We start from the raw sequence: 26,084 nt of genomic DNA on the forward strand, positions 1-26,084 counted from the left end.
TTCTTGTCATTCACTTACTGGGATGCCGGTGAAGGTAACTGGAGGCGACTGCCAAGAGATGCTAAAGCTACTGCCATTGGGAGTGAATTTAGTTGACCCTGGAATGTTCACTGGAGGAGTGGCCTGTTTGAAAAGAAAATATTATTCCAGTAAGAGAACCATTCATTTTCCAAAGCATGTCAAGGGATCTTTTACTCCTTAAAACTGTAAATCTGCAAGAGAACTTCAGAGGTGGAAAAAACCTTCACAGTGCTGACAGTGACAAGCATTTTACCCTGTTGCTGAGAAGGATAATCACAGATAAGCCAGTAAGGGAGGAACATGTTTATACACTGCTGTTGTTAAAACCCTGTTTGGAGGAAGATGATAGCTCTCACAAGAATCCATGCAAAACCTTTAAAACCTGGGTCTGCTAGAAAAAACATGAACTCAAGTACCATATTAAAAAAACAACCCTGTTTTAATAATGCCAGTTGGCAGCAAAAAAATAGTACAAATGATTAACCTACCCACAGTGATAAACAAGGAAGCATATAAACTGGTGGCAGCAGGTTAAAGTAACTGAAGATTGGATATAGAGGACTTTTGGACAACAGCATTAACAGTAACGGCTGGCCATTTTTCATTTGTCAGACAAATATTCCTATGATTCATCCCAATTAGAACAGTTGCTCTTATTAAAAACAAGAAGCTTGGGATTCAATGACAGCTGAAGCTAAAGCAAATATCTGAAGGACACTTAGAGTACAAAGAAGTCTTACTTTCCTTCCACCTGGTTGTAACACCCAGTAATACCCTGGGTTGCTCAATGAGCTCAGCTTAGGACTGTTTGGTATTTTTCATCTTATGTCTTCCCTCAGTTTTTCTCACTGCCCCCTGGAATTCCTTTCCTCCATCATTTTGCATCCCTATTCACTTGACAGAGTCAGGAAATTTGTAACCTCATATTACCTCACATTTACTCTGTCTAGCAGGAGCGCGAGCAGCCATTATCAACACAGGCTTCCCTTGACTCTTGAGATTCAAGCTTTCATCACAAAAAAAAAAAGACTTCATGATTCAAATTTATAAAGAATTTGCTCTTAAGAAATGAGTTTTCTTTTTGTCTTTCAGTCACCTAAGTCTCACAGCAACACAAAGCATTTATCTAAGTAGAGGTTGTGTTTGAGGCTGCTGGAGTCACCTAACTGCTTCCCTGAACCACTATGAAGAGAAGGAGTGATGACAAACTGCTATCTGATTGTTCCCATTAAAAATATTCTTTGGAGCAAATTGCTGAAGCAATTCTCTGGAATCTCTCCAAGCAAAAGAAACCAAGGCCACTGAAAGATTCCATCTATTGCAGCTATGCTCCCAATGCTGCTGAGGCTGCAGTTCCAAGAGGTTAAATACAGACACATAAACTCCTCGAGGAAGCACATGTCTGCTGAGTTCAGTGAAATATAAAAACCTCACTGAAAGGCAACAGGAAAAATACAGTAACTCCATGTGGTGTGGTGTCTCCCCTGGCTGGGCTGGAGGACTCAAACACTGCATCCCACTGATCTGCTCCACATAAGCTGCTTCCTTAGCAAAGAAAATCTGAACGTGAGCTGGAACAGGGACCCAGTTTAAGAGAATGCCTTATACAGTATGGACAGGGTCATTCCTCACTGATAAAATGAAGTACGCAAAATGGAGCAACTTGACAAGGAGGCACTTGTAGGGTTCAGGCACATGCAGTATGATACCACGGAATACATCAGTCCAAATCCAATTCAAGCAGTTGAAACATTTCAAGCACAATTTCTCTAATCAAGTGTGTTATTCAAAGGCTGGAAAAAAAATGGAAAGGGCTGGCATATCCTTCCTCTCCTATATAAAGGAGGAGTGAGTGAGTCTTCATACAGCAGGAAAGAACATGGCAAATAGAAATCCCAGATGATGCGAGCAGCCAGGATCTGGTACCTAATTACGGGAGAGGCAGGGCTTAAGCAAGACTGAGAAGAAAGTCCTTCTCTTAGCTGGCTTCATCAATGCCCAGGCTGGTGCACTACCTGATGCAGCTCCCACCTGAGGTCCCAGACTTCCACTCATGCTTTCCAAAGCACGTGGGAGACCAAACTATGCTGTTCCAGATATACAACAGAAGGGTTTTATCTGCACAATGCCATATACAAGAATTACTGTATCTGACAAATTTAAGAGTTCAGTTCTCCAGTGCATACGCAGGTCATGGATCACACCACTTCAAAGTCTCAATTCGTATTTTCTCATATGGCATCCAGACCAAAACATACCAAATTTTAGTGCGCTTTCACAATTAATGCCTTCTGTTTTAACTTAGTTGGAAGCTTTTTGAACAGCACCTTGGATATGATTGGAGTTTTCCCATTTGTAAAGAATTATCTCTAAGACTGGGAGGGTATCACATACGTTCTTTTCATTTTTCCCGCTCTACTTCACATACACAAACTGACATCTCATGCTGCACACAGCAGAGGAAAGGAATTGTTCCCAGCATGTGTTGGGTACTTTTTTCCAGACATATCCAGTATTAGCAGAGCTAACACTCTGGGAGGGATTTAGCTGACTGATTGAGATTGTTTACAATGCAGGAGATCACATGAGAACACATCACCTTGGGCGTTTCTTATGGTCACTGGAGAAATAACTGAGTAGGCAGTGGAATACACTGAGCAACTCTTCTCAACATGAAGCATGCGCCTATACAGGTGTCCGCTCAGGGACGTGATTTAGCAGAGGGTTGTTAGAGTTAGGGTAGTATGGTTAGGTTGTGGTTGGACTTGATATCTTGATGATCTTTTCCAACCTGAGCAATTCTATGATTCTACATACAGCTGGAAGATTGTACCCCAAAGTCCACGGGCTGTGGTGACAGCACAAAGAACTAACCCAGAAGTCGACATATGGTTTAAATGAGACAAGCCCCATTAACTGTTCTTGCTCTATGAAACTTTCTGACTCACTAAAACTAAGCTTGGCTTTTCAAAATCCAAACACGGTATTTAGACATTTTCTTCTACATTAATGAAGTCAGTGCAGTCAGTGGAGCTCACTCTCAGCAGCATTACCTGGTAAGCATGGTCCGTGTGTACGAGGTAGAGGTTGGTAGGAGCTGAGCGGCTCAGAGGTGTCATCAATTTAGTCTCAGTTTTGGCACAGGAAGTTTCAGGACGGATTGCGTCTTGGGTGGGAAAGGAAGGAGGAGATGCTAAAGATGGAGAGACTGGTGAAAGGCTGCTTAAGCCATCAGCTACTGAGTCCGTGTTGAGCCTGATTTCTGTATAGTAAAAATCCTCCTCTCCGTCACTGTAGTCAGATTCTCCTACGCGTCTGCATCAAGAAAAAGGGACTGATTAAATGAAAGCAAGAACCTTATGCTGTATTTTAAGTTCTAGCTGCATAAGCAAATATATTCATACTATCAATTAGTTAATATTTCCAGTTTTTACTCTTCCTACTTTATCAGAAATCTGACTCTAGGGAGGAAAAGAAAATCATCCAGTCTGAAGGGAAAAGAAGCACAAATTTAAACTTTATTTCCTCTAATTTTTTGACCTTGGACTTGATGTTTAACTTCTATGCCTCAGCATAAATATCAAGAAGTACTTGCTTCCCATTGCTGACTATTGAAGTTAACAAGAATCTCAAAGCACTTTAACTTCATAAATGACAAAGCAGCCACAAAAGGGCATTTAAAGGTAACAAGCATGGGCAAGATAAACCCTGCTAACCTAACAGGAAATAATTTATTATCTTATCACTAGTTTCTTAAGTCAAATATAGTTTTGGACATGGTTCACTGTAACTTTCCTTGGCCTAACAGAATAAGCTGCTCGATAACAGTCTCACCATGCAACTCACTCCAACATGGGCACAGAAAGGACATTTAAGGGCTGGCTTGCCCGTGCTGGACTGTCTGGTCCTAGCCTTCAGTTGCAGACTTACCGAAGGAGGAGATGCAAGAGGCTTGCATGCCCCTGCACCCCCTGTCCCCACCTTCTGTGTGCTAGACAACAAATGCTGGGCATAAAGCAGCCCAGTCACAAGCAATTACTCCTGACAGTCTACACATTATCAGGAAATCCCAAACAAACCACTATTTTAGCACATTCCCAATACTCATGTTGTTAAAATTCAACCTCACAGCTCATACAGGATTTTTTTTCTCCTGAATCTTCCATATAGGAAGCTCTGCTGTTACTTCTCCCTGCCCCATGCCATGCAGAAGATGTCCCAGCAGTACACAGGACGAAGAAAAAAGAATATAACTGCATTTTGAAAGAGATTTTTTCTGACAGCTTCAGTCTTCAGACCCAACACCAATTACTACCACTGTTGCACAACCCCCCCCAGAACTCCATGCCAGTCTACAACTCGCAGTCACTTTTAATTTATAAGCACTGGGTAACACAGACTTACACAACAGATATATCCACACAACCCTCAGGTGAGGACCACAAAGAAGGGAAATAAGAAAAAAGATTCAATTACATATGCATGTAAGCTGACACCTGGACACCTTTTCCCCTTCCATTGCCCTGATGTCCAGACTGTCTCCCATACTGCCTGCTCACTAACACTGTGAGGTAGCACTGGGTCTCCCTGTAATTAATATATTAAACAGCTTGGTCACTCAGTGAGTTGCACAGGAGATTCTAGTTGAAAACTAAAGCTCTCAAAAAACCTCATGTCATACAAGCTGCATTAGCTTTTGCTTCTAGTCCAAATAAACACACATGGAATTAGCAGCTTGGTTTCATTTTCAGTTTTCTTAATTGCTTTGACTCAGAACGCAATTCAATGTGAAACAAAACTGGAAAGTACTCATGCAGCACCATGAAACCTGCCATCTTTCACCCAGCTGCAGACTGGACATGACAAGCAGAGAGCAGGCATGAAGTGGAAGCAATTCTCCATCAAATGTTTCTGAGCCGTGCTACTGTTGGGGAAGCACAGTGTGATCTACAGCTGCTTGTGACCTTCTAGCAAAGTTCACTAAAGCTTGGAAAAGAAAGTGCCTTGCTTTTGGAAGAAGTTCCTATTCACCTCTACAGACTGCTCCTCAACTACTCCAGAAACCTTTGGATCTTAGGAAAGATGGGGATAATTCAGTCATCTCCCAGGCAAAGCACAGCAAATCCCTTTGATTTCTGGAGGCAGCGGTCTCTTACCCAAGGTGGATGGTCCGTATGTGTTTCTGAATCCCTGCAGCTGTGCTCAGTACCTTCCCACAGTTTTTCCACAGGCATTTGAACATCACCTTCATTGAGTTCTGAAACAAGATGTATTCTTAGTCACAAGGAGGACAGAAGAAGGAAAAAACAACCCAAAACAAACATGGACTTATAAAACAGTCTTATCTGTATGCTGAATCAATCACTGAACGCCTACAGCCTCTAACTCTCAATTTCTAATACTGCCATTGTCTCAGCTAACAGCACAATCCCACTGGACTCTACAAAGTGCAGAGAAAGGAGCAGCCTGTGCCCAAGCTTTACCTCTCCCTGCTCTCTGGCACGACTTGTTGTTAATTTGCACATTCCAGTTTCAAGTCCCTCAAATGAACCCATTTTATACATTTCTAATTTAAAATGTTAATGCCTAAATAATTTGGGCTTCCCCAAAATCATTTTCTCCAATATTACAGAATGCATTATTTAAAAAGTTATATGTAGGATTAAATAATTATGTCCAGATAACATTCAATTAAAAAAACAAGCATATCCTTAGAGACGAGCACATGCTTCCTTTGTGTCTTGAACAGAAATCAGCCTCGTGATTGATTCACTTTGGATCATCTGGAAATGCACTTGAGTACATGATAAATTTCAGCATTTGCTATAAAGATAACAGAATAGGACTTCAAAAAAATCTCAGCTGATGGCCTGTCAAAGCAAAAGCTGACTGCAGTAATCAGCTTAAGAAACAACAAATCGCCACCAGCCACAGTGACAACATGAAGACTACACTTACCATGTACCTCATAGGAGCTCCCCTATGGCATCCCCAACATCAGGTGCATCTTTATGAACACAGAGTGGTTCAATACCTCTCTCTGATTAGATGGTAAAAACAATCTATCTACTGCATTTTTAGCTTTACTGTCCATGCTGGGAATATGCAAATTTTAGTATAACCAAGTGAAATATAGCAGAGCAGAAATACAGAACATAAACCGTGCTTCCATTTCTGACTAGTCAAACTGCTTCACCAGATTTTTAACTTTTATTTAAGAAAATAATGGATAGAAGTTGTGGCGGGGAATTATGGGAACTACTACTTAATGGGAACTATTAAGCAAGTAAAGGCTTTAAATAAAAAGAAGGAAAATTCAGGTTAGATGTTAGGAGGAAATTCTTTACTCAGAAGGTGGTGAGGCACTGGCACAGCTGCCCAGAGCTGTGGATGCTCCATTGCTGGAGCTGTGTGAGGTCAAGTTGGATGGGACCCTGGGCAGCCTGAGTTGGTGGGTGGCAGCCCTGCCCATGGCACAGGATTGGGACTGGATGGTCCCTTCCAACCTAAGCCATTCTATGATTTCATGATTCTTAATGGAATGTGGTTGCTATTGTGATATTTTGAAACACGCAATGGAAGAAACTTTAATGAGTCAAAGTAAGGTTACCAATCACTATTTCCACACTTATTCCTTTTGATTTTGAAGCCCTAAATAAGAATTAACCCGAACACTTTCATTTCAGTTTCTAAACGCGTGAAGATGTACTCAGATAAAGTACCATGCTGGGGCCAGAATAAAAAAAAAAGTGCAGGAAATGCAGTTAAACTGTAACAAAGTTTGGCAGGTAATGTTATTATTTATCAAAGTTAAACATTTGCCATACAGAGCAAAGTCCATGAGAACAGGAAGAGGCAGTGGAATGTATCTGTGGTGAGTACATAAATAGAAATACTCACAGGCAACTTACATAACAATAAAGATGGCAGCTGTAAAACCATCTGTCTAATCATGGCCGAACAATAGCAGTGATGATAATAAGCATCACTTCAATTGAAAAGTAAAAGGCAAAGCAGCGCACTTCTGCATTCCTACTCCTCCTGTCTCACACAATCCAAAACTGTCTGCTTTAGTTTAACAACCAGCTCTAACTACTGATTTATTTTAATAAATGTGTCCTCCAAAATATTTTCTTTCCCTTTCAGAAGAAAGCAAAAACATTTAACTACCCCTGTCCCACAGACAAGGGCAGAACAGCGTTGGTCAGCAAATAAGCAACTTCTGGAGCAACAAGATAAATCTGAACAGGTTAAACAATCATTAGAACTTCTTCCTGTTGGTGGTGAAGCAATTAACTGCCCCACACTGAGTCAGAATCAGTGTCACTATGGAAGAATAAATTCTCTCTTTTTCTTCTCCTTACATAAAGTCCTTTCTCATCTTGCTATGTAAAACCTGTCCTGTTGTGTTGGGAGGGAAGAGAACCTGGACCAGTGCCATCTCTTTGTTTTCGTTTTCTCTCGGAGAGCAGCCTGCTTGCTAGCATAAAAGTGCCTTTTTGGTTTTAGTTTTGGACTTTTTTTTCCCTCTTTTTTACACAGTATTTTATTTAGTATGCTTTTGCAGACTCCTACCAAGGATGAATTTGGCCACTGCTAACGCTGTATCAAAAGCCATTAGGTTTGATCTCTCTCTCCTTTTTTCACCCCATATGTTTGTGCAGTGAAAGCATCACAGTATTAAGGTATTTGACGCACTGTCAGACAAACAGCACTTTCATGGAACAAGCAGTATCAAGGCCACGTGCAGCCTTTCTGATGACACGTAAAGGCTACCTGTTGTATCCTTCACGCAAAGAATCTGCCAAAGTGGGGAAGAATCCCTTGATTGGACAGAGGCACTCACTGTTTTCTGAGCAGGAGGATCAGCAGAACCTCACCATCTGCCAGCAAATATGTGGTGCTGATGGCACGTGCAGTAGGTGACTAGGCTGAGCTAGGCACAGTGACTAGGCTCAGTACCTATGTTAACTGAATGCCAAGGAGGGAATGCATGCAAACAGAGCTCTCTCTAGGTGACGTGTTCCTTTCTCACAGCACAGTAAGTCTACTGACACCGTATTTGCCTATGGGCATTGAATTTAACAGGAGGCTAACCTTTCTTTTCCTAGGGATGGGTTCATCAAAGAGAAGGTTGCTTGTTTCAGCTTCATCAATACCATCATCTGGCTGGGAAGGTGTTCGAAAAGCTTTAAAGCTGTCAGCTGACAGAGGTGGAGATGGGGTGGATGGGTTGGACTGGTCACTGGGAGCATTCCAGCTCCAGTATCCACTGCTGCTGGTACTAGAAGGCACAAATCCTCCTTCTTTCCAAGATCCGTTTAGGGATTCTGTCAAGAACAACAAAAGCTGTCATTACAACAGTATCACCTTAGGGCTAAGGGGTTCTTTTATCTAATGCTTAAATACAATGTTGGCAATTAACTGCATAAAGAAATAAAGAAAAGTGAAAGCGTTGGATGCAGGGAGGACAATTACATCTATCCCACAGCACGCAGATTACATTTGTCAACAGCCATATTCCACACTTGATTTTGTAGTTTAGAAAAATAAGTATTTTTTTTAAAAACAAATTCTGGGCAAATAACCTGCTTTAGAGCATAAACGGCAATAAGCACTCAGATACTGCATGCACAATCAAGGAAAAACATTCAAATACATTCCCAACTTTAACCACGAACACACGACTGCAGTGGGACGTGAGGGCAAGCTCCAAACCACTGCACCACAAAGAGGAGAGAGACCCCCAGGAGGAGGACACACGTTGTGAGCCCCAGGACACCAACTGCATCTGTGAAAACAGAATCATCATCCAAGTACTGAAACACCACAGGAGACCATCATTGCACTCTCACTGCCTTCTTATAATCTGCCAGTTTGCACACCTCCATCTATTTTGACTCCAATGTAATGGAGGTGGCACGCATCCTCAGAAGGATATGCCTTTTTTAATACAGGTGTGGGGTTTCAGACGTGGCTTTTGTGGCCCTGGATTGCTTTTCCACCTACCCACTGCAGGAACCCCTCCCTCACTGCAGCAGCTACCCTGGCACTAGGTTGAAAGAGACCCGCAGCCCACAGGTCCAAGCCCACTGCATGACTTGGCAGGTGGGAGTAAAGCACTGCCTTTGCAGTCTGAGGCATGATTTGAGCTGTATTTCACGTGCTGAGGTCCTCAGGAGCTAAATGCAGGCACGTCACTCCTCTCAGCCCCTAAAGGGCCTCTGGCAGGAGAGAAACGCTGGGGTCACCAGCGAATGTGTGGACTGAGCACATCTAGCAGTGCAATGCCAGACACCATAGGAAGGTGTCAGGGACAAAGAGGGCTTGGGCACGTGTGCATGGATGGTTTGGTGAGCTTTCCCCAGACACCAGGAGTTTACTCAGTGGCACCACAGGCGTCTGAGCATTGTGCAACACCCAACTTCAGAGCTGGCAACGATGTAAAATTTTAGCTGTTGAAGAAACATTATTCATTCTAAGTGCAAGAGTGAGTCTTTTCAAGTCTCTGCCTGCATTTAAGAGTTCTGCAGAAGTCACTCCTTCATTCCTTTCCAATTTCTTACAGTTAAATTTAACTAATGACATCAGCAAGAAAAAATAACGTCTGCCAACTGCCACCAAAGCCTTACCCCAATCTCACTTAAACAAATGACTTTGTTATTGCCTGGTTCAGTTGGTTTTGGATGAAACCTTTAATCATTAACATCAGCTGCTCATAAAGCTGAATTTGGTGCTTCATCACGTAAGCTCACATGTAAGAATACCTCCTTGCACAGTCAGTAGCCAAATCTCTGCACTTACTGACAGAGGCCACTGAGCACAAACCCCACTTTTCCTGAAAAAATAAATCCTGTTTGCAAAAGGACATATACATTTCTTGTAGCTAATAAGTTATCATATGAAAATGCAATGTTTTGACTCACAGCTACAGACTTCTGAGTTTTCACATGACTGTAATCGAGGTAGGCTTTGCTTCTTGTAAGGATCTGTACTTGAGCTGCTGGCCAAAGCCAAGAAATACATCTGGTATCAACTTGTGAACTTTGCATAGTTTAAAATTTCCATTTATTCAAATAAACAAAGGAAACAGCACTCTTTCAACTACTACTTTCTGACACATTTACAGTGGTACTTTGTATTCTCAGGGTTTCTAGCTCCTCCTCACCTTACTGAGAAAGAGATTTACATCAAGAGAACGTCTTAAAATGTGAATGAGGCTGACAACAGGAAAAAAGAAAACAAACACTGATTCTCATTAATACTAACAAATCTGCCAATGTAAAGGAGATCAATATATAAATAAATGCAACTTACTCTTACTTTGGTGCTCTTTTCACATTGCTGGAGTTGCGTGAAAGAGAACCAGACCAAGCATTACTCAGCTGCAGAGAAACAAGGGCCAAACTCTGATCCAATTTATGTGGGCAATCACCCCCAGTAATTCCAGCAAAGATTGGACTTTCACATTAATGCCAATATCATTATTTTGTTTTACTTCCAGGCAAAATTCTAAAGAATTTATTTTAAAAGAAATGTTCCTGTAATTACATTGCTGCTTACTGCCTCTTCTATGAGGGGAAAAGATGTACAAGGAATTGTAATTGTACATTACTAAGTTTGTACCTCATACTGCTAAGAGTAGAGCCCAGCCTTGCCATACCAAGTGAGTTTTAAATTATCCAATCTTTGCATTTTTATTGAAATCTTTAGTAAGCTTCCACTTGGGAAATATTAAGATATTCAGGGAGACTGTGCTCAACAATAGCTTCAAAATCTTGTCTGACTACTGAAAATATCTGTATCGCTTTTTCAGGCTTGTCTTCCCAGATTTTAGGCAAGACGCAAACAGTCTATGTGAAGGAATATCAAAGAACACTCTGCCTGCATCAAGAAGTATCAAATGCATCTACCAGCTACCATTTAGTTCTTAGCAATTCAAAGAGGCTTCTTTGGGAGATCTTCCCAACCAAGCCATGCCAACTAACGTGCACTTTGGGAGCTGCCACCTTCTCGGCCTGCCGGAGGTGACCGACACCGCCCTGCCCCACAAGCAGGCACCAGACCATGACAGGGTTGCTAACGGGACCCCAGTGCGCCCCAGCTGCTCTGACCCCACAGGGCTGCCACCACCAGAGCCTTCTCAGGGCTCATCACAGCAGTGCTAACAATAAACAATGCTGGTTTTAAACACCTGGAAGGTGCATGCCACACAGACAGATGGCAACCATGGCTTCTCACAGCTACACTTCCAGCTACTGAGCCAAATAGACAAAGCTTACATTTTCTGCAAAGAAATGGGGGAAAAAAAAACAACCCATAATGCTCATATAAAATCCTTTAAAACTGGGGCATTCCTCAAAGATTACACTTAATCACAGAATCTTAAAATCATGGAATGGTTGGAGTTGGAAGAGACCCTTAAGATCACCTAGTTCCAACCCCCTGCTATAGGCAGGGACACCTCCCTCCAGACCAGGTTGCTTACAGCCCCATCAGCCTGGCCTTGAATGCTTCCAGGCTGGGGGCACCCACAACATCACTAGGCAACCTGCTCCAGCATCTCACCACACTCACAGTAAAGAATGCCCTCTGAATATCTAGTCTAAACCTCCCCTCTTCCAGTTGAAGACATTTCCCCTTGTCCTGTCACTACCTGTCCTTACAAAGTCTGCTATGTGTAATGCCATTCAGAGGGTCATCCCCGGTAACTGTGAGACCTGCAAAGAGTACATTCCTATTAACTGCAATCTGTAAGTATTCCTCTTAGCACTCATTTACTGCAGGAGTACAATCAGCATCTATTTTAAAAGCTGCAAGTGAATAAGAAAAGCCAGCGTCATACAATGCTGATACATCCTAATCAGGGGTCCTCATTTAAGATTAGTCCTTAAAATATATCAGTTTTAACCACCTCTTGTAACTCCAGCCAAGCTTCCATAGATTAATCACAATTCCTTAGCCTTTCTATTATGATCACGTACTTCTTGTGTGCTTTTATCTGGGTGTCTCGTGTCACACCATGAATTAAGTAGCCTTGTAAAGGGTTATGGGTCTGACAGCAGGCCCCAGAGCTGCAGAGAGCACAGATAAATGGGGCAGGAACTGCAGACCCCAGCCTTAGGCAGAGCCCTGCCGTTGCAGACCGGTGCCACACAGCTGTCAGCCAAGGGCTGCAGCCCACAGACTCTTCAGCTCATCACAGAGCTGAGGAACAGCCCATCTCAGTGCCGTATGGGCAGGAGCAACTACTGGTATGAGCAACTGCAAACACACTGCTGACAAAGGCAGGGCCTCAGTGAGGACAGAAGGCTCCGTGGCGCCGGTTCCCCTCCTCTCCTCCTGGGTCACAGGGCACCTCCCACCCCATGGAGCAGCTCACTGGGAAAGAAACACTTCCTTCTTCTTTCTGCCCATCCCGTACCCATGGCCTCTTGGGTGCTATCCCAGCATTACTACCTTCCAGCCTCTCGTGCCTTCTCTTCCACTGCGCTGCAACTCCTGCCAACCAGCTCCTAATGCTGCTAGCAGACCGTTGTGCCGGCAAGCAGAGCCGCTCTTCTCCTTTCGGCTCCCTGTCCCCCTGCACCAGCTGTCCTCCATTCCCAGGTGTGGGTTTTTCAGCACAACAAGGCTTACCGTTGGGCCGGATGGGAGGGCTGCGAACCAAAGGGCTGGTGGATAAACTGGTCAGTACCATGGCTGCTGTCACTTTATCCATGTCCAATTCTTCCGGAGATTTTCTAGAAGACAGCAAAGGGGAGGCAGGAGGCACATCAGCAACTATTTCAATTGTTAGCGTTCTGGCCATTGAACAGCAAACTAAACCCTAGGACAGCAAAGCACAGCGACCAAAGCAAGCAAGATATTGCAAGATTTCCTCCTCCATCAACCTGAACACATTAAGCAGCTACTTTATGCAAACCAGCTCACTGTTAATGGAAAAAGCAGTGGAAAAGAGAATACGTCTTTAGAAAAAGTTGTCAGGATTACTGTGATCCTCCATTAGTTTGACTCTGCTCCCTTTTCTCAGAACTGCAGCTATTCACATGCTAAAAGCATGCACTGCTCTCTGCAGGAACCAGAATGGAAGGATGATGTTTTTTCTTTGTTGCTCCATCCTAATGCTTTTAACCCTCCAATACTCTCTCTAATCCTAAATTTTTCCTAATCAGACTATTAATTATTTCAAACCCACACACACAACCCATGCCCTCTCCATCTGCACTGGCCTTTGGTTTTACAGCATCTATTCAAACCCCACCAGCCATGAGCTAACAGTGACTGCAGAAGTGATGCTGCCAAGTGTGGTCCTCGCCTGGCCAGCACCTGAAATAATTCAGCTTATTACATCGGCAGAAAACTGATGCAGACACTCCATGTCAACACTCCAAACGAAACTGCCAAACCAGCAGGTTCAGAGGACTTTGGCTTCCCACTGCCTTAGGACAGGGGAACCCAGGCAGCTTGGTCACCCAGAGGTGCAGGACGTGGGCTGCAGTCCCCTTTCAGGGACCCCATCCATTGTTTCCAGTTGTTCCCAGCTGGGGTACACTGGGATGGCACACAGAGCTGTCTGACACTTCAGATGCTGACTTTATCCACTAATCTGCGTGCAGCAATCTCAAATCAAGCAAAAAGCTCGTTTGCAGGAAATTATGCTATGGTCCAAACCTCTGATATTCCAGTGAGTAAATCTCAACCTGCTCCACAGAACAGTGCCCAGCTGCTTTCTGGATGATGCATGGAGCCCTGTGGATGAACCCTCCCATGCTAGAGAACATGGCTCTTCATGACTGTCTTTTGTGACACATCAGTGTCTGGAACTGGATGCTGATGATTGATCCTGCTCCATTCTTGTTACAGCCACAGAAATCCCCACTTTCATTCAGCCAATGTTTTTGCAAAGACCACAGCAGCCATCAAATATGAGAAAAGGTTTTAGATGCCTTCTGTGACCAACCAGCACCTGAACCCATCACCCTTCAGTTCCTCTTGCCTGCACTGTCACTTGGAATGCTGAATTCCTCTGCACCCAACAGACTTTTCTTCAGAGATGACATGGAGATACTGCACACTCTGGAGCCCAGTCCTGACAGGTAACCTTTCTATTACCTAATGTTCCAGTATGAAATCCTCTCTGTGAGAAGCACTTAGCTGCTCTGAAGCAGCACCTCACTGACTGCCCCCTGCATTTATCCTGCTGTGGCTGAACCAGCAATATTTGCACTTCTGCAATAGATGAGGAAGAAACTACCACAGGTTCTTGACATGCTGGGAAAGCCAGCCCCTAGTGACACTGATTTCCAACAAGACTGCTCTGAGTTAATCCTGTGGCAACAGGATTAACGAGCTCCTCTCCGGGCCTCTGCAGAATTGCAAAATCATGCAACAGCACTTGTTGCAAGTGTTTGCCATGCTGGTGTCAGTATTTCGGAGTCTACAGACCCAGAGCTAATCCCAAACACAAAGTTACTCCACATATTCTATACATTTAACTTTTTCTGGTTCTTCTGTGTTGATGCATTTTTCTTCTCTCGGTGACTCACACTGTCGCTCTCAAAATCCACCCTTTGCTCCAGCCTGGTGTCAGTGATGCCCCAAATTGTAACCAAGTGCACAAGATGAACATTTTCACATGTAAGCAAAGGCCAGGAATATCCACGAGACCTCCCTCCATTTCTGAATGGCCTTACAGTTACAGGAATGCTTTTCTCTCATCTCATGAATGTAACAACATTTCAATATGGAAAGCCCATGTAAAAACAACCTCACCACCTACAACCCACTATGAATTCCAGCCATTTTCACCTACTTCCTGCTCTTCAGACGCACTCAGCAGCCCAGCAATGATGCACTCTTACTTCCCAGCCACAAGAACTGCAGCAGCTACAAGTGGTGCCTGATGTGAATCTGCTCCCAAACACACTTCTACAGTTTGGCTAATAAATGTAAACACACATTTCATGCGTCATTCAGCCAGCACTGCTGGAGGAATAGCAGCAGCCTTCAAGACACAGGCAATGCACAGAACTGAAGACAGGAACCACTTAAGCCATCTGCATTCAGTCTGCATCACGCTGAGTTGAAATCTTGAGACTGCCCCACTCTTTTCCAGCTTTCTGTGCTGGAAAGCTGAACCTGCACACAGCTGTTCAACAGTATTTGTTCTCAGCTGGAAGGAGAACTGCTCCATTACAAACCAATTGTTCACAAGCCATTTATTCCACTATAGCTAATGTGAATTTCTGCAGACTGAAGTTATAATCTCTGGCATTGCTTAAACAACTATTAGGTACAATGAAATCTAAATCACAACCAGAAAAATAGTTCAGTCTATTGGAACTGCTCTCTCCCTCCCATAGTTGCTCTTCTAAATGTTCATACACAGACCCACCTTTAATTATTACTTCCACCACCTGATTATAAGCACATGACATCGAGGTGGTCACACCGAGCGCTGTATCAATACTGACAAATAAACAAGTTGTTAAAAAACCTTTTGCAGTGCAAAAATGTAATTCATCATATAACAAATTGTTGTAGTCAGTGAACTAGTAACAGCAGAAGTTCTGAAAGAAGGGAAAACCCTACATTACGTTCAAGTACAATCAAAAAAATTAAGTTTCTTCATCATTAATGACAAAGGCAATATGCTAAGAAGGAAGCAGCAAAAGAAACAACGCACGTGGCTGCAGCTTCATGTATCTGAAACAGCTAGAGATCTACCACACTGTGCTGAAATTATTATTAATCCATGCAATAGCTTGTATTTACAATAATACTTGGCTACTTTTGAACAACTCAAACTTCTGACAGTACAGATAAATAAAGAAACTGCTTTTGCTAGCTGCGTTTCTGATGATTTTGTTGATTATGAAAATTAAAAATTAACCTGCTTTATAAAAAAGGGAGATTATTATCCAAAGAATGATTCACAGAAACAGTCAGAGGTCCTGAGCACTCAGTGGTAGAAGTTGTGACTTCTCAAAATGAAGCAAAACCGAAATATTTTCAAAGATTGTATTAAATAACTACAGTACTACAGTGATACTTCTTAAAATATAAGGGAGAGTTACTATTTACACATCTGAAAAGAGAACTGCTGTTTGTTATCTGAAGCACAAACACAGTAATATGACACACTAATTAGAAGCTAGGGACTTCTGCTTAAGGTCATATTGGCCACACATACAATTAACCTTCTTCACACTAACTGTGCAATATTTGCAGACTATTTCCTATTTCTGTGTCTTTCTCTGCTGTTCTGCTTATACACAAGCAATTCTTTAGGATGCTAACAGCTGCTAGAAACTAATTATGATCCAAGTCTTTATTACACAAATACAGGAAATTTTCTTCTGAAAAATATACTTGAAATTCTCAAGGAAAAAAGAAAAAGGCATCAAAGGCCACCTCAAAGCTCTCCTCCCTCAGGCCGATCTGATAGACCTTGAGATTCAATTATTCAAAGCATCCTTGGAAGCCAGGCTGGTCTGTTAGGGGCTGAGCAGATTTTATTGAGTTATCAGTAGAGCAGATACTGATTTTCTATCTGGACCATAATGGTTTAAAGACAATAAAGTGCCTGCAAATCAGTTGTACCATATGGGAGGCATTTTTCGCAAAGTGATTTTCAGCATTTTGGAACAGAAAATCTGTTTAACAGGAGAACTGCAGGGAAAGCAATTGGTAACAGAGTGTTTCCTGAAGTCTTTCATGTTTCCTCACACCAGACAATGCAATCACTTTCCCCCTGGCTCTGCAAAAATAAAAAAAATAAAAAAAAAAAGACTCCAAACTCAGATATTTTTCTAGCTATCCTTTCTAGCTATCCTTAACAGTGCTAAAACTTAACAGAAAACAAGCTATCAATTTCAACAACCATTTCAGAGATGCAGATAACCATGCAACCATGAGCACTCAATTCCACGAGCGGCTGATATACTCCTCCCTGTAGCAGGGGGAAAATATCTCTAATACAAGTCCTTTTTATCACTGCCTCCTAAGAGCCTCCTGTGAGTTCTTAAAGTTAGCTGAAGTTTGCAATGTGTTCAGATGGGAACAGGATTGAACTCTAGGTCTCCTCCTCTGATCTGCACCATGTGGGGGGCATCAGTGTGCTGGAGTAGGCAGTGGAACACTGTTGTAATTACAGAATTGTAGAATCACAGAAGTTGTTTGAGTTGGAAGAGGTCTTTAAAGGTCATCTGGTCCAGTTCTCCTGCAATGAACGGAGACACCTACAGCTCAATCAGGTTGCTCAGAGCTCCATTCAGCCTGACCTTGAATGCCGCCAGGGACGGGGCATCCACCACCTCTCACACCACAGGGCAACCTGTTCCAGTGCCTCACCAACCTCACTGTAGAAAAGTTTTCCCTAATATCCAATCTGAACCTCCTCTCCTTTAGTTTGAAACTATTTTCCCTTGTCCTATCACAACAGACTCTGGCAAAGAGTCTGTCTCCCCTTTTTTCTTATATCCCCCCTTTAGATACTGAAAGGCAGCTCTCAGGTCTCCCCAGAGCCTTCTCTCCAGGTTGAATAGCCCCAGCTCTCTCAGTTTGTCCTCATAGAGGATGTGTTCCATCCTTTCGATCATTTTTGTGGCCATCCTCTGGTTGCATTCCAACAGGTCCACATCTCTCCTGTACTGAGGACTCCACACCTGGATGCAGTACTCCAGGTGAAGCCCCACCAGAGCAAAGTAGAGGGGTAGGATCACCTCCCTTGCCCTGTTGGCCACACTTCTTTTGATGCAGCCCAGGATACAGTTGGCTTTCTGGCCTGTGAGGCCAAATTGCTGGCTCATGTCCAGTTTCCCACCCACCAGTAGCCCCATGTCAGGGCTGCGCTCAATCCTTTCATTCCCCAGCTTGTATTGGTAGCGGGAGTTGCCATGACCAAGGTGCAAGATCTTGCACTTGATATCACTAAACTTCACTAAAGAGGTTCACCTGGACCCACTGCTTGCATCCGTCTAGGTCTCTCTGAATGGCATTCCATCCCTTGAGCATGTTGACGGTACCACATAACTTGGTGTCACCTACAAACTTGCCGAGGGTACACTCAATCCCCCTGTTGATATCACTGATGAACATATTAAAGAGCATCGGTCTCAGTACTGACCCGTGAAGGACATCACTCAACAAAGAATCCATCAAACAGTCCAACCAACAAATCCACATCTTTCCAACCTAGAGAGAAAGACAATGTGGGAGACCATGTGAAAGGCCTTACTGAAGTCCAGACAGATGGCATCAGTGGCTCTCCCGTTTTCCACTGACACAGTTATGCCATCATAAATAGCAACAAGGTTGGTCAGGCGTGACTTGCCCTTGGTGAAGCCACGCTGGCTCTCTCGTGTCACCTCCTTCTCTTCCATGTGCCTTAGCACAGCTTCCAGGAGGATCTGTTCCACGATCCCAGCACAGAAGTGGGGCTGACAGGTCAGCAGTTCCCCTTGTTACCTCTGTCTCTAATTCTTACCCATAGGTTTTTGACTTGCTCGTGGCCATCCTTTCAACAGCTCTTCACATTCTACTTTTTCCCGCTGTAGAGGGCAAAGCTTCCTCCCCTCCTGCTCCTTCCTTTCCTGTCCATTCTGAACAGCTTGTAGCCATCAAAAACCATACCCTAGTAATGGGAATCATCCCACCAGGTTACAGTTATGGCAATAATGGCATGGCTTTCTAGTAGCACAGTGGCTTCCAGCTCCTCCTGTTTGTTTCCCAAGCTGCGTACACTGGTGTAGACACATTTCAACTCCACATCCAGCTTTGTTGTCTTCATTCCTTTTGAGTATTTCCCTTGAGTTTCCTTGTAATTACTGACTGTTGGTAAGGTTGACAATTTTAACAATTTAATTCTATTTATGTAGAGTATTAAGAAAGCCAAATTTAACAACGGAAGATAAACTGTAGTTGGCACAATTTTATATATTGAAAATGTTGATCCAATGATAATTTTTACTTTTCAAGCAACCCTGATTTAACAGAAAAACTCATCTTGCCGAAGAGCCCTGAGGGCAACAACAGAAGCTGAAGTAGGAATATGATGCAGAAATTGGCCACTTCAAAACAGAGTAATCAAATAAACAGCAATCACTTCTTAGGCGATGAGCGCAAAGCAAAAATTAAATTCAGAAAGGAATAATAGAATCCTGCAGAGAACTGTTTTCCCTTCCAGTCACCCACAATCCTTGAAGATTTTCTGGGAAGATTTTCTATTCCATCACCCCTACGTTAAAAGGCCACTTTTGCTGGTGCAGTAAGTAAATCAGCCTCTACACATCACTCCTTAATAGCGCCCTGAAGCAACAGACCAGTTATTCCAGATATTATCCAATCTATTCATGTTCACCCCTTCTCTGCCTTTGCTTATTGCTGCTGTTCAAGCTTGTTCAAAGGCATATCCACTTTCATAAATGGGATCATTTCAATAGTACTGCTTACTGGACAGTAAATTTTGCACTTCTGAGTAATGATGCACTCTGTGGGAAGAGCTGCTGGACCACTGGCTACAGCACCCCTGAGGCTCTTGCTATGGGAATTTTGCCTTTCCCAAAGGCAAATACAAAATACCACACTAGAAACATCTTGTTCATCTTTCTTTACCCCCTATCAGTAGTCAGCAGTATGATTCTCATTTAAAATGAATTTAATTGTAATATTCCCAAAATGTTTTGTGCTATCAATGCCAATATACAGCCCCAGCACATCTATACAGAGCAAACACACCAGCTACTTGTTTAGCACAATTTATCTAAAAGAAGTTGCTCTTAGTCAACCTGAAAGTATTATTTAACTGCCTTCACGCATCAACATACATCTTTTCTAAAATAAAATATGTTTACAAAAGACTTTACAAAGCCTGCAAGTCTCCAGTCCACTTATCCTCATTTCTGCTCACCAGTGACTAATACAAAGGATGGTGAGCACTTTGCTCATCAAATCCAATCAGTTTCATGGGGTCAGGGTTAGTTACTCTTTACTGTTAATATTTACGTATTTAGTCATTTTTATTATCCACGTGATTCTTTTTTCTTTTTTTCATCTGAAAGTAAACAGAACAAACCACAGCACTATAAAGCTTCCAGGACCATCCTTGCTCCTGAAGCAATCCAGAGACACACCTCAGAACTGGTTGAGTTTTGTCCTTCTCAATCCATTAGCAACCTGTTATAGAACAAGACAAGCATAAAACTAGCTCATCTTGTCCTCTCCATTTCTGCCTTCCTTTCACTGATATGTCCTTGGACCAATTTTGCTCCCTGCTGATATGAGTGCATTCTCCATGAACAGAGCTGTTCCAAGTATTCCTGGTATGGTCTTACCCATACCTTCTACCAGGACAGGAGTACTTCCCTGTCTGCGGTTGGACTCACAGTGATAAATCAGTCATTTGTAACAAGCACTATAACTCCACTGCCATTTCGTTCATCAGTTACTTATAGCAAAAGAAGTTGGAATTAGTAAGTAATATTGAACTTTTTTTTCTTCCTTTTGAGAGGCTGGCAGGAACGTTTCCATAAAAATTAAAAGCAAAAAGCTTCTTTATCCAGAACAGTCCATTACTGAGATAAGAGCTCTTCCACATATTTTTCAGGAAGGCCAGGAAGGTACAAGCTGCAAATACCAGGCATACATAAACCTACATTTATATCTGGGGCCATTTGGTTCAGTACTCTGCAGCCAGCACTGACTGATTCAGAGGAAGCTGCCAGAGAGATCTTATCGTGATAAACACCGTTCCAGGAATTACAACTTTCTTTACAATCTGTTAACAGATTAAAAAACCACAAACAAAATACTCTGTATCTTCCAATGCATTTGCAATCAGCTATAGATCTGGATGCTTCTTTTCTGCATTATCTTCCTCCTCTGCAAGCTGCCCACCTGCCTGGGCTTCATTCATATCCCATGTCAAGGAGCCTTGCAATCTAGTCACATTACTCAGTAGATGAATATTACCTTTTATCAGGTTTGGTTTGGTTACTTTTCTGATTTATGTTTTCCCATAACCAGAAAATGAGAGCAGAAGCTCCAAGTCCAACTTTTGCTCATTGTTGCTTTATTTCCTCCCACACATTCTCTTTTTGAGGTGAGCGTACACAGTAACTTCAGTTTTCCTTCGTGCCAATGTTCATCAAGCCACAGATCAGGATAAGCTCTACTACCAAGATCACTGATTCCATACAATGATATGTCAGGAGAGAAGGAAGCTAATTTTCTGTCTAGTTAATGATGTGCACAAAAGCTAAAGAAGAATTAGGTCCTTATGATTTAGAATGCTAGATTACAGACTGAAATAGATATTAAAAAAAAATAATAACCTCCCCATATTAAAAATACATTCTGCAGTGAATAAAATCATGCTGCAGGTACTCCACACTCCATAATTTCTTCCCAGTGTATAATCTCATTCCAGGTCACATGTACTTCTCCATTAAGCCCCATATTTACAGATGAGAGGTTCCAACTGTTTGGTTAAAATGCACTTTCAAATCAAACTTCACATTGTGAATTGATGAAGTATTAACATCACATCTTCAAATCTGGCCAACACAATGTGTCTCAACAAGGGCATGTGGTTTTTGGTCTCTCAGGAAACAAACAGCACGCAAACATCTCTTCTTTTAGAAGCTGACACATATTTAGCCAATTTTTCCTCTTTAAAGCAGTAGGTTGACCCTTTCAAAGATCTCACTTAACAACTTACTTTGTTCTATAGTACAAACTCACACGTGGTCATCTTCTCACCACAGCTGAGAAGAGATCAGTGGACTTGAGATCAGCCTTCTCATCCCATAATATAAAATATATTTTCTTCACTGCACTGATAACAACTAAAGATATTTTTTAAATTGTGGATATGAAAACAGACATTACAGAACAATTGAAATCTGACAAGCATTCAAGAAGATGGGAGACACATGTCTTGTTCTTCTTGGTTTACAACTGCCTTTCCAATCTGTTGAAGTTGGCTTATTTTTTGACTCATTAAAGGCTTGCTATAATCTAGAACTGTTCATTGTGGACAAGAGGAAGCTCAGGGGAGTTTTCATCTGTGTGTATAAATTCTTGAAGGGAGGGCACAAAGAGGGTGGAGCCAGACTCTTTCCAGTGGTACCTTATGCCAGGACAAGAGCCAGTGGGTACAATCTGGAACAAAGGAGGCCTCATACGAACATGAGGAAGCATTGCTTTACTGTGAGGGTGATGGAGCACTGGTTCAAATTACCTAGTGTGGAGTCTCTGCCTTGAAGATCTTCAAAAGCAGCCTAGATGTGGTCCTGGGTCCCTGCCAACCCCAACTGTTCTGTGATTCTGTTTCTGTTACACACTGCCTGATTCTCTTTTCTTTTTAATTTTTTCCCTTCTTTTTTCCATCTGCATTTTCCCCACATCTGTCCTTCCTCCGTCTTACCTTTAGAAATGATGTTCTTGTTAGGGCTATTTGTTAAATGTCCCTCACAGTCAAAAATCACAAAGCTACACTCAGGGTTGTGCTTTCAAAACATCCTATGGACACATGTCAAAAAGAGCAAATTGGACCTGATGCTGGCATCTACCCCTGTAACTGAGACTACCACAACACCATTGTATCAAATGATCAAAAATCAGAGGTTGTACAGTGAAGCAGGTTTATAAGAAAAGATGCATTACAAGAAAAGATGACCACAACCAATAAGTGTATTTTGAAGGAAGAGACAACTTTAAGAAGTGTAGAGATGTTATGAAAACAAAAATGGATGTGGAACTACAATTAATTTTTTTACCTGATAAACAATCATGAACACACAAAACTGAAGAGAAATATCAGCAAGATTTATAAGTACTCCTGATCAAAATGATTCTCCAGGGTCCTTTTAACACTGAACCTTCACTGTGCTTTATTTTTTAATTATTTGAATGTCTTCCATTTAAAACAATGGAACTGACATAATATATATTATCCGAAGAACAAATTTGGTTTAACTCTACATTCACCTTTAGCATTCTCATCCTAAATTCATTCTTTTTTTTTTTCCAATTATGAGAAATTAACTGAACTGTGACCTACAGATATTAAAAACAAATTAAGAATACAACATCCAGCCCTTGCCTAGTACCAGGTCTGCCTTGTTCTCCAGTTCTTTTTGCTAGGTTTCCCTTGTTAACATATATATGAAGTCATAACACTGTTTTACAAAGTGAGCAATATCAAATTTGTTCTTGTAGCTTTTTAAATTACATAGCAGAGTAAGCTGTGTTTTTTGTTGTTGTTTTTTGCTTGTTTGTTTTTGTCTAAGAAATTACTGCTGTAACAAATAGCAAAAGTAACAATAACCATGATGTAAAATTGCCAGCCATTTGCTGTGGGTCTGATATTATGTTCATGCTATCCAGTCTCACAAGTTCATAAAGTTACTCCTGATACTGAGAGGTAAATGAACAACATAACCTTCACCTAAGGAAATCATAACAGAGATTTAACTGTGATGCTAACACATGATGTTAACACCATCTTCATATATCCCTCTGTACGGTTCTACAGAAGCTGTGTTCTACATAAAATTACAGCCACATGTTGCCATCATTTACCGATGTCATATTTAATATGGAGCTTTGAAATGTCCAAGTTACAGTTGATACTATTAATCCTTATTTCTACTTTTAAATTCCAAATATTCCATTACATAATTTGTTTGTCTTCCTGTACCCATATAGAGGAATGTGTTCTTTGCCTCTGTTAGACATTTTTCATCATTTTTCATCTCTTTTTTTTTATTATCATAATGTTAGCATTGGCATTACTTCTTCATCTTCACAAACCTACAAGTGGCTGAGCCTACAAAGCCCCATGATAAAGAATGGGAGTATTTAAAACCATATAGGCATTGACATTTAAACTTTTCCCTAGAAGTACTTAAGTAAGTCTTCTCATCCACAACATGGTGAATGCTACCTCCTTCTCCAGAACACAGAGAAGACTGAGAGGAGAAATGTTAACAGTTAAGATTAAACTTCATATCCACTTGAAATGTAGGCTTGGAAAACAGAAAGGATCTGTGAATGTGCAATATACTGCTTTGCATGCTGCTAGGCAGACGCTCCGTAATTTCCATAATTTCAAACATCATCTCCTCTTCAGCTTCTCCTGACATCTGTCCTTCTGATTTGTGATGCTCTGCTCCAGTCTTCCAAAGGTCCCCTTTTATCTGGATGTTGGACTTCCCCTATAACACCTGACTCATACACCCACCAAAAATTCTGCTGCAATTTAACAAAAATTCTAAAAGATTAAAATAAGTAAAACCATTAATAAATCTTGTCATAAAATAGATGAAGAGGAGTGAGAAGCTCTCAGTCGAGATTATCCTCTACTTTGGCCTCACGCTCCCTAGAGCACTTGCAAAAACTCAACCTCCTCCTCCTCCTGCCTGTCCTGGGAGCTATTTAGGGCAAAGAGATATGACCCTAATGGAGAATGAGTCACTTCTCCATGGATAACTATCTGGAAATGATGTTCACCTGACAGCAAGTTTTAATAAGACACAAACCTGATCATTTCCAGAGACAGATTACATCACTATCCTGTAGCTGTGTTATCTGCTTTTTGTGTGACCTGCAGCTCCGCAGCTACACAATATCTCTGCAGAGCATAAGTGTGCTTCAGCAATTTAGTATTATATAAGGAATAATCTATCTTTGGAATTTCCATAATTTGATTTTTTTTTAATTTTTCAGAAAAGTTCTCGGTACAGAATTAAAAACTCCAATGCAGCTGTAAGTCCCCAGCAGGACTACCAGCACAGCCTGACCACAGCCTGCTTTCTACCCTCACCCATTGGCTTTTCAATACAACTAAGCTGTGTTTTGTCCCTCTCTCCACAACGTCTTCTCATACTCTGAGAACCTTGCTTCTTTTCCCTCACAAGGGAAGAGAAGCCCCCTTCTTCTCCATGCCTTAACTGAAGCGCAGAGCCCCTAGAAAACTTTCCGTTAAAGAAGAGGTGGATGTAGGGGAACTCTTCCTGAGAACAGCATCTGTCCTGATTCCCACTCAAGAAGCCTCTTCTCCTTCAGCTGCCTGACTCTGGTGGCATGGAAGAAGTGGTGTGCCAGTACAGAGCTCCTCGTGCAGTGGGCTTGTTCTCCATCACATACACAACAGGTCTTTGCTGTTCACACAGCAGATCTGAGCAGATGAGTAAATCTAGGCCAGCATCATTCTTTACAGCTTGCTGTGAATGAGGAAGCGCAGGTTGATCCCTTTAGGCTGTGCCATCTCTGGCTTGTGAAATTCTTCCTCCAGCTCGTGCCAAAGCTGTTGGCTCAGGAACTTGGGAGCTGGGTTCTCATCCTGGTGGGAACAAGCCCTGGGAGCCAACTATGGAAGCAGAAGACTGACACGAGGGTAGGATGAGAACAGCTTGCAGATGGAAACTGTGACCACACAGCACGGCACTCTTCCACCCCAGTGCTGATGCTGTCCAGTATTTTGTAAATTATCCCAAATTCTTTCTACAGGAAAAGATGCTGCTCTTATATAGCCTCAGTCACTGTGGCTTGGGAGCTTCACGAGTAGACCACACCTCACTTCCCAGTTTGCACGATCTGAATAGCACTGACCAGAGAGAGCAGACAAAGAAACTGAAAAAAATCGGGGTGCTTCAGGCATCACTCAGTAAGTAAGAAAGGAAAACACAGCCTCAGACTTGGGACTTCAAGAACTTTGGGACTCATAATACAGACAAATAAAAGAGGTTAAAACAACATTCATGAGAAGTGGCTTAGAAAGTGGCCTTCTGTGCTTTGGGGGATCTGCTAACAGTGAAGCAACCCAGAGCAGAGCCTGCAGTATCTGCCACTGGGTGGAGGTCCTACTGGAGCTTTGAAAATGCATGTTTCATTAGAGTAAATTGGGAGGCGAGAGAGAAGTGCACGTGCACAGGGAATCAGAAAAACATCATTCTGCCATTCACAACTACTGCTGTTTTTTCCATACCCAGCCTGCCAGCCTCCTGCATGGAACCTTATGGGTGAATTTCTGATCCATTAATTTCATATTAAATATG

At 42.2% G+C, this 26,084-nt stretch overlaps 1 protein-coding gene across 1 annotated transcript in view; it reads right to left on the reverse strand.

Annotated features, from left to right (window-relative positions):
* Positions 1-26,084, reverse strand: part of ZNF704 (zinc finger protein 704) — a 65,399-nt gene that overhangs the window by 9,375 nt on the left and 29,940 nt on the right. The window contains exons 2-6 of the mRNA XM_010709067.3: positions 12,661-12,764; positions 8,119-8,351; positions 5,178-5,278; positions 3,075-3,336; positions 19-123 (exon numbers count right to left, since the gene is read on the reverse strand). Coding sequence (XP_010707369.1) covers positions 19-123; positions 3,075-3,336; positions 5,178-5,278; positions 8,119-8,351; positions 12,661-12,764 — 805 coding nt within the window. The remainder of the gene's footprint in view (positions 1-18; positions 124-3,074; positions 3,337-5,177; positions 5,279-8,118; positions 8,352-12,660; positions 12,765-26,084) is intronic.

This window comes from Meleagris gallopavo, chromosome 3 (assembly GCF_000146605.3).
Source record: "Meleagris gallopavo isolate NT-WF06-2002-E0010 breed Aviagen turkey brand Nicholas breeding stock chromosome 3, Turkey_5.1, whole genome shotgun sequence".
Classification (NCBI taxonomy): domain Eukaryota; kingdom Metazoa; phylum Chordata; class Aves; order Galliformes; family Phasianidae; genus Meleagris; species Meleagris gallopavo.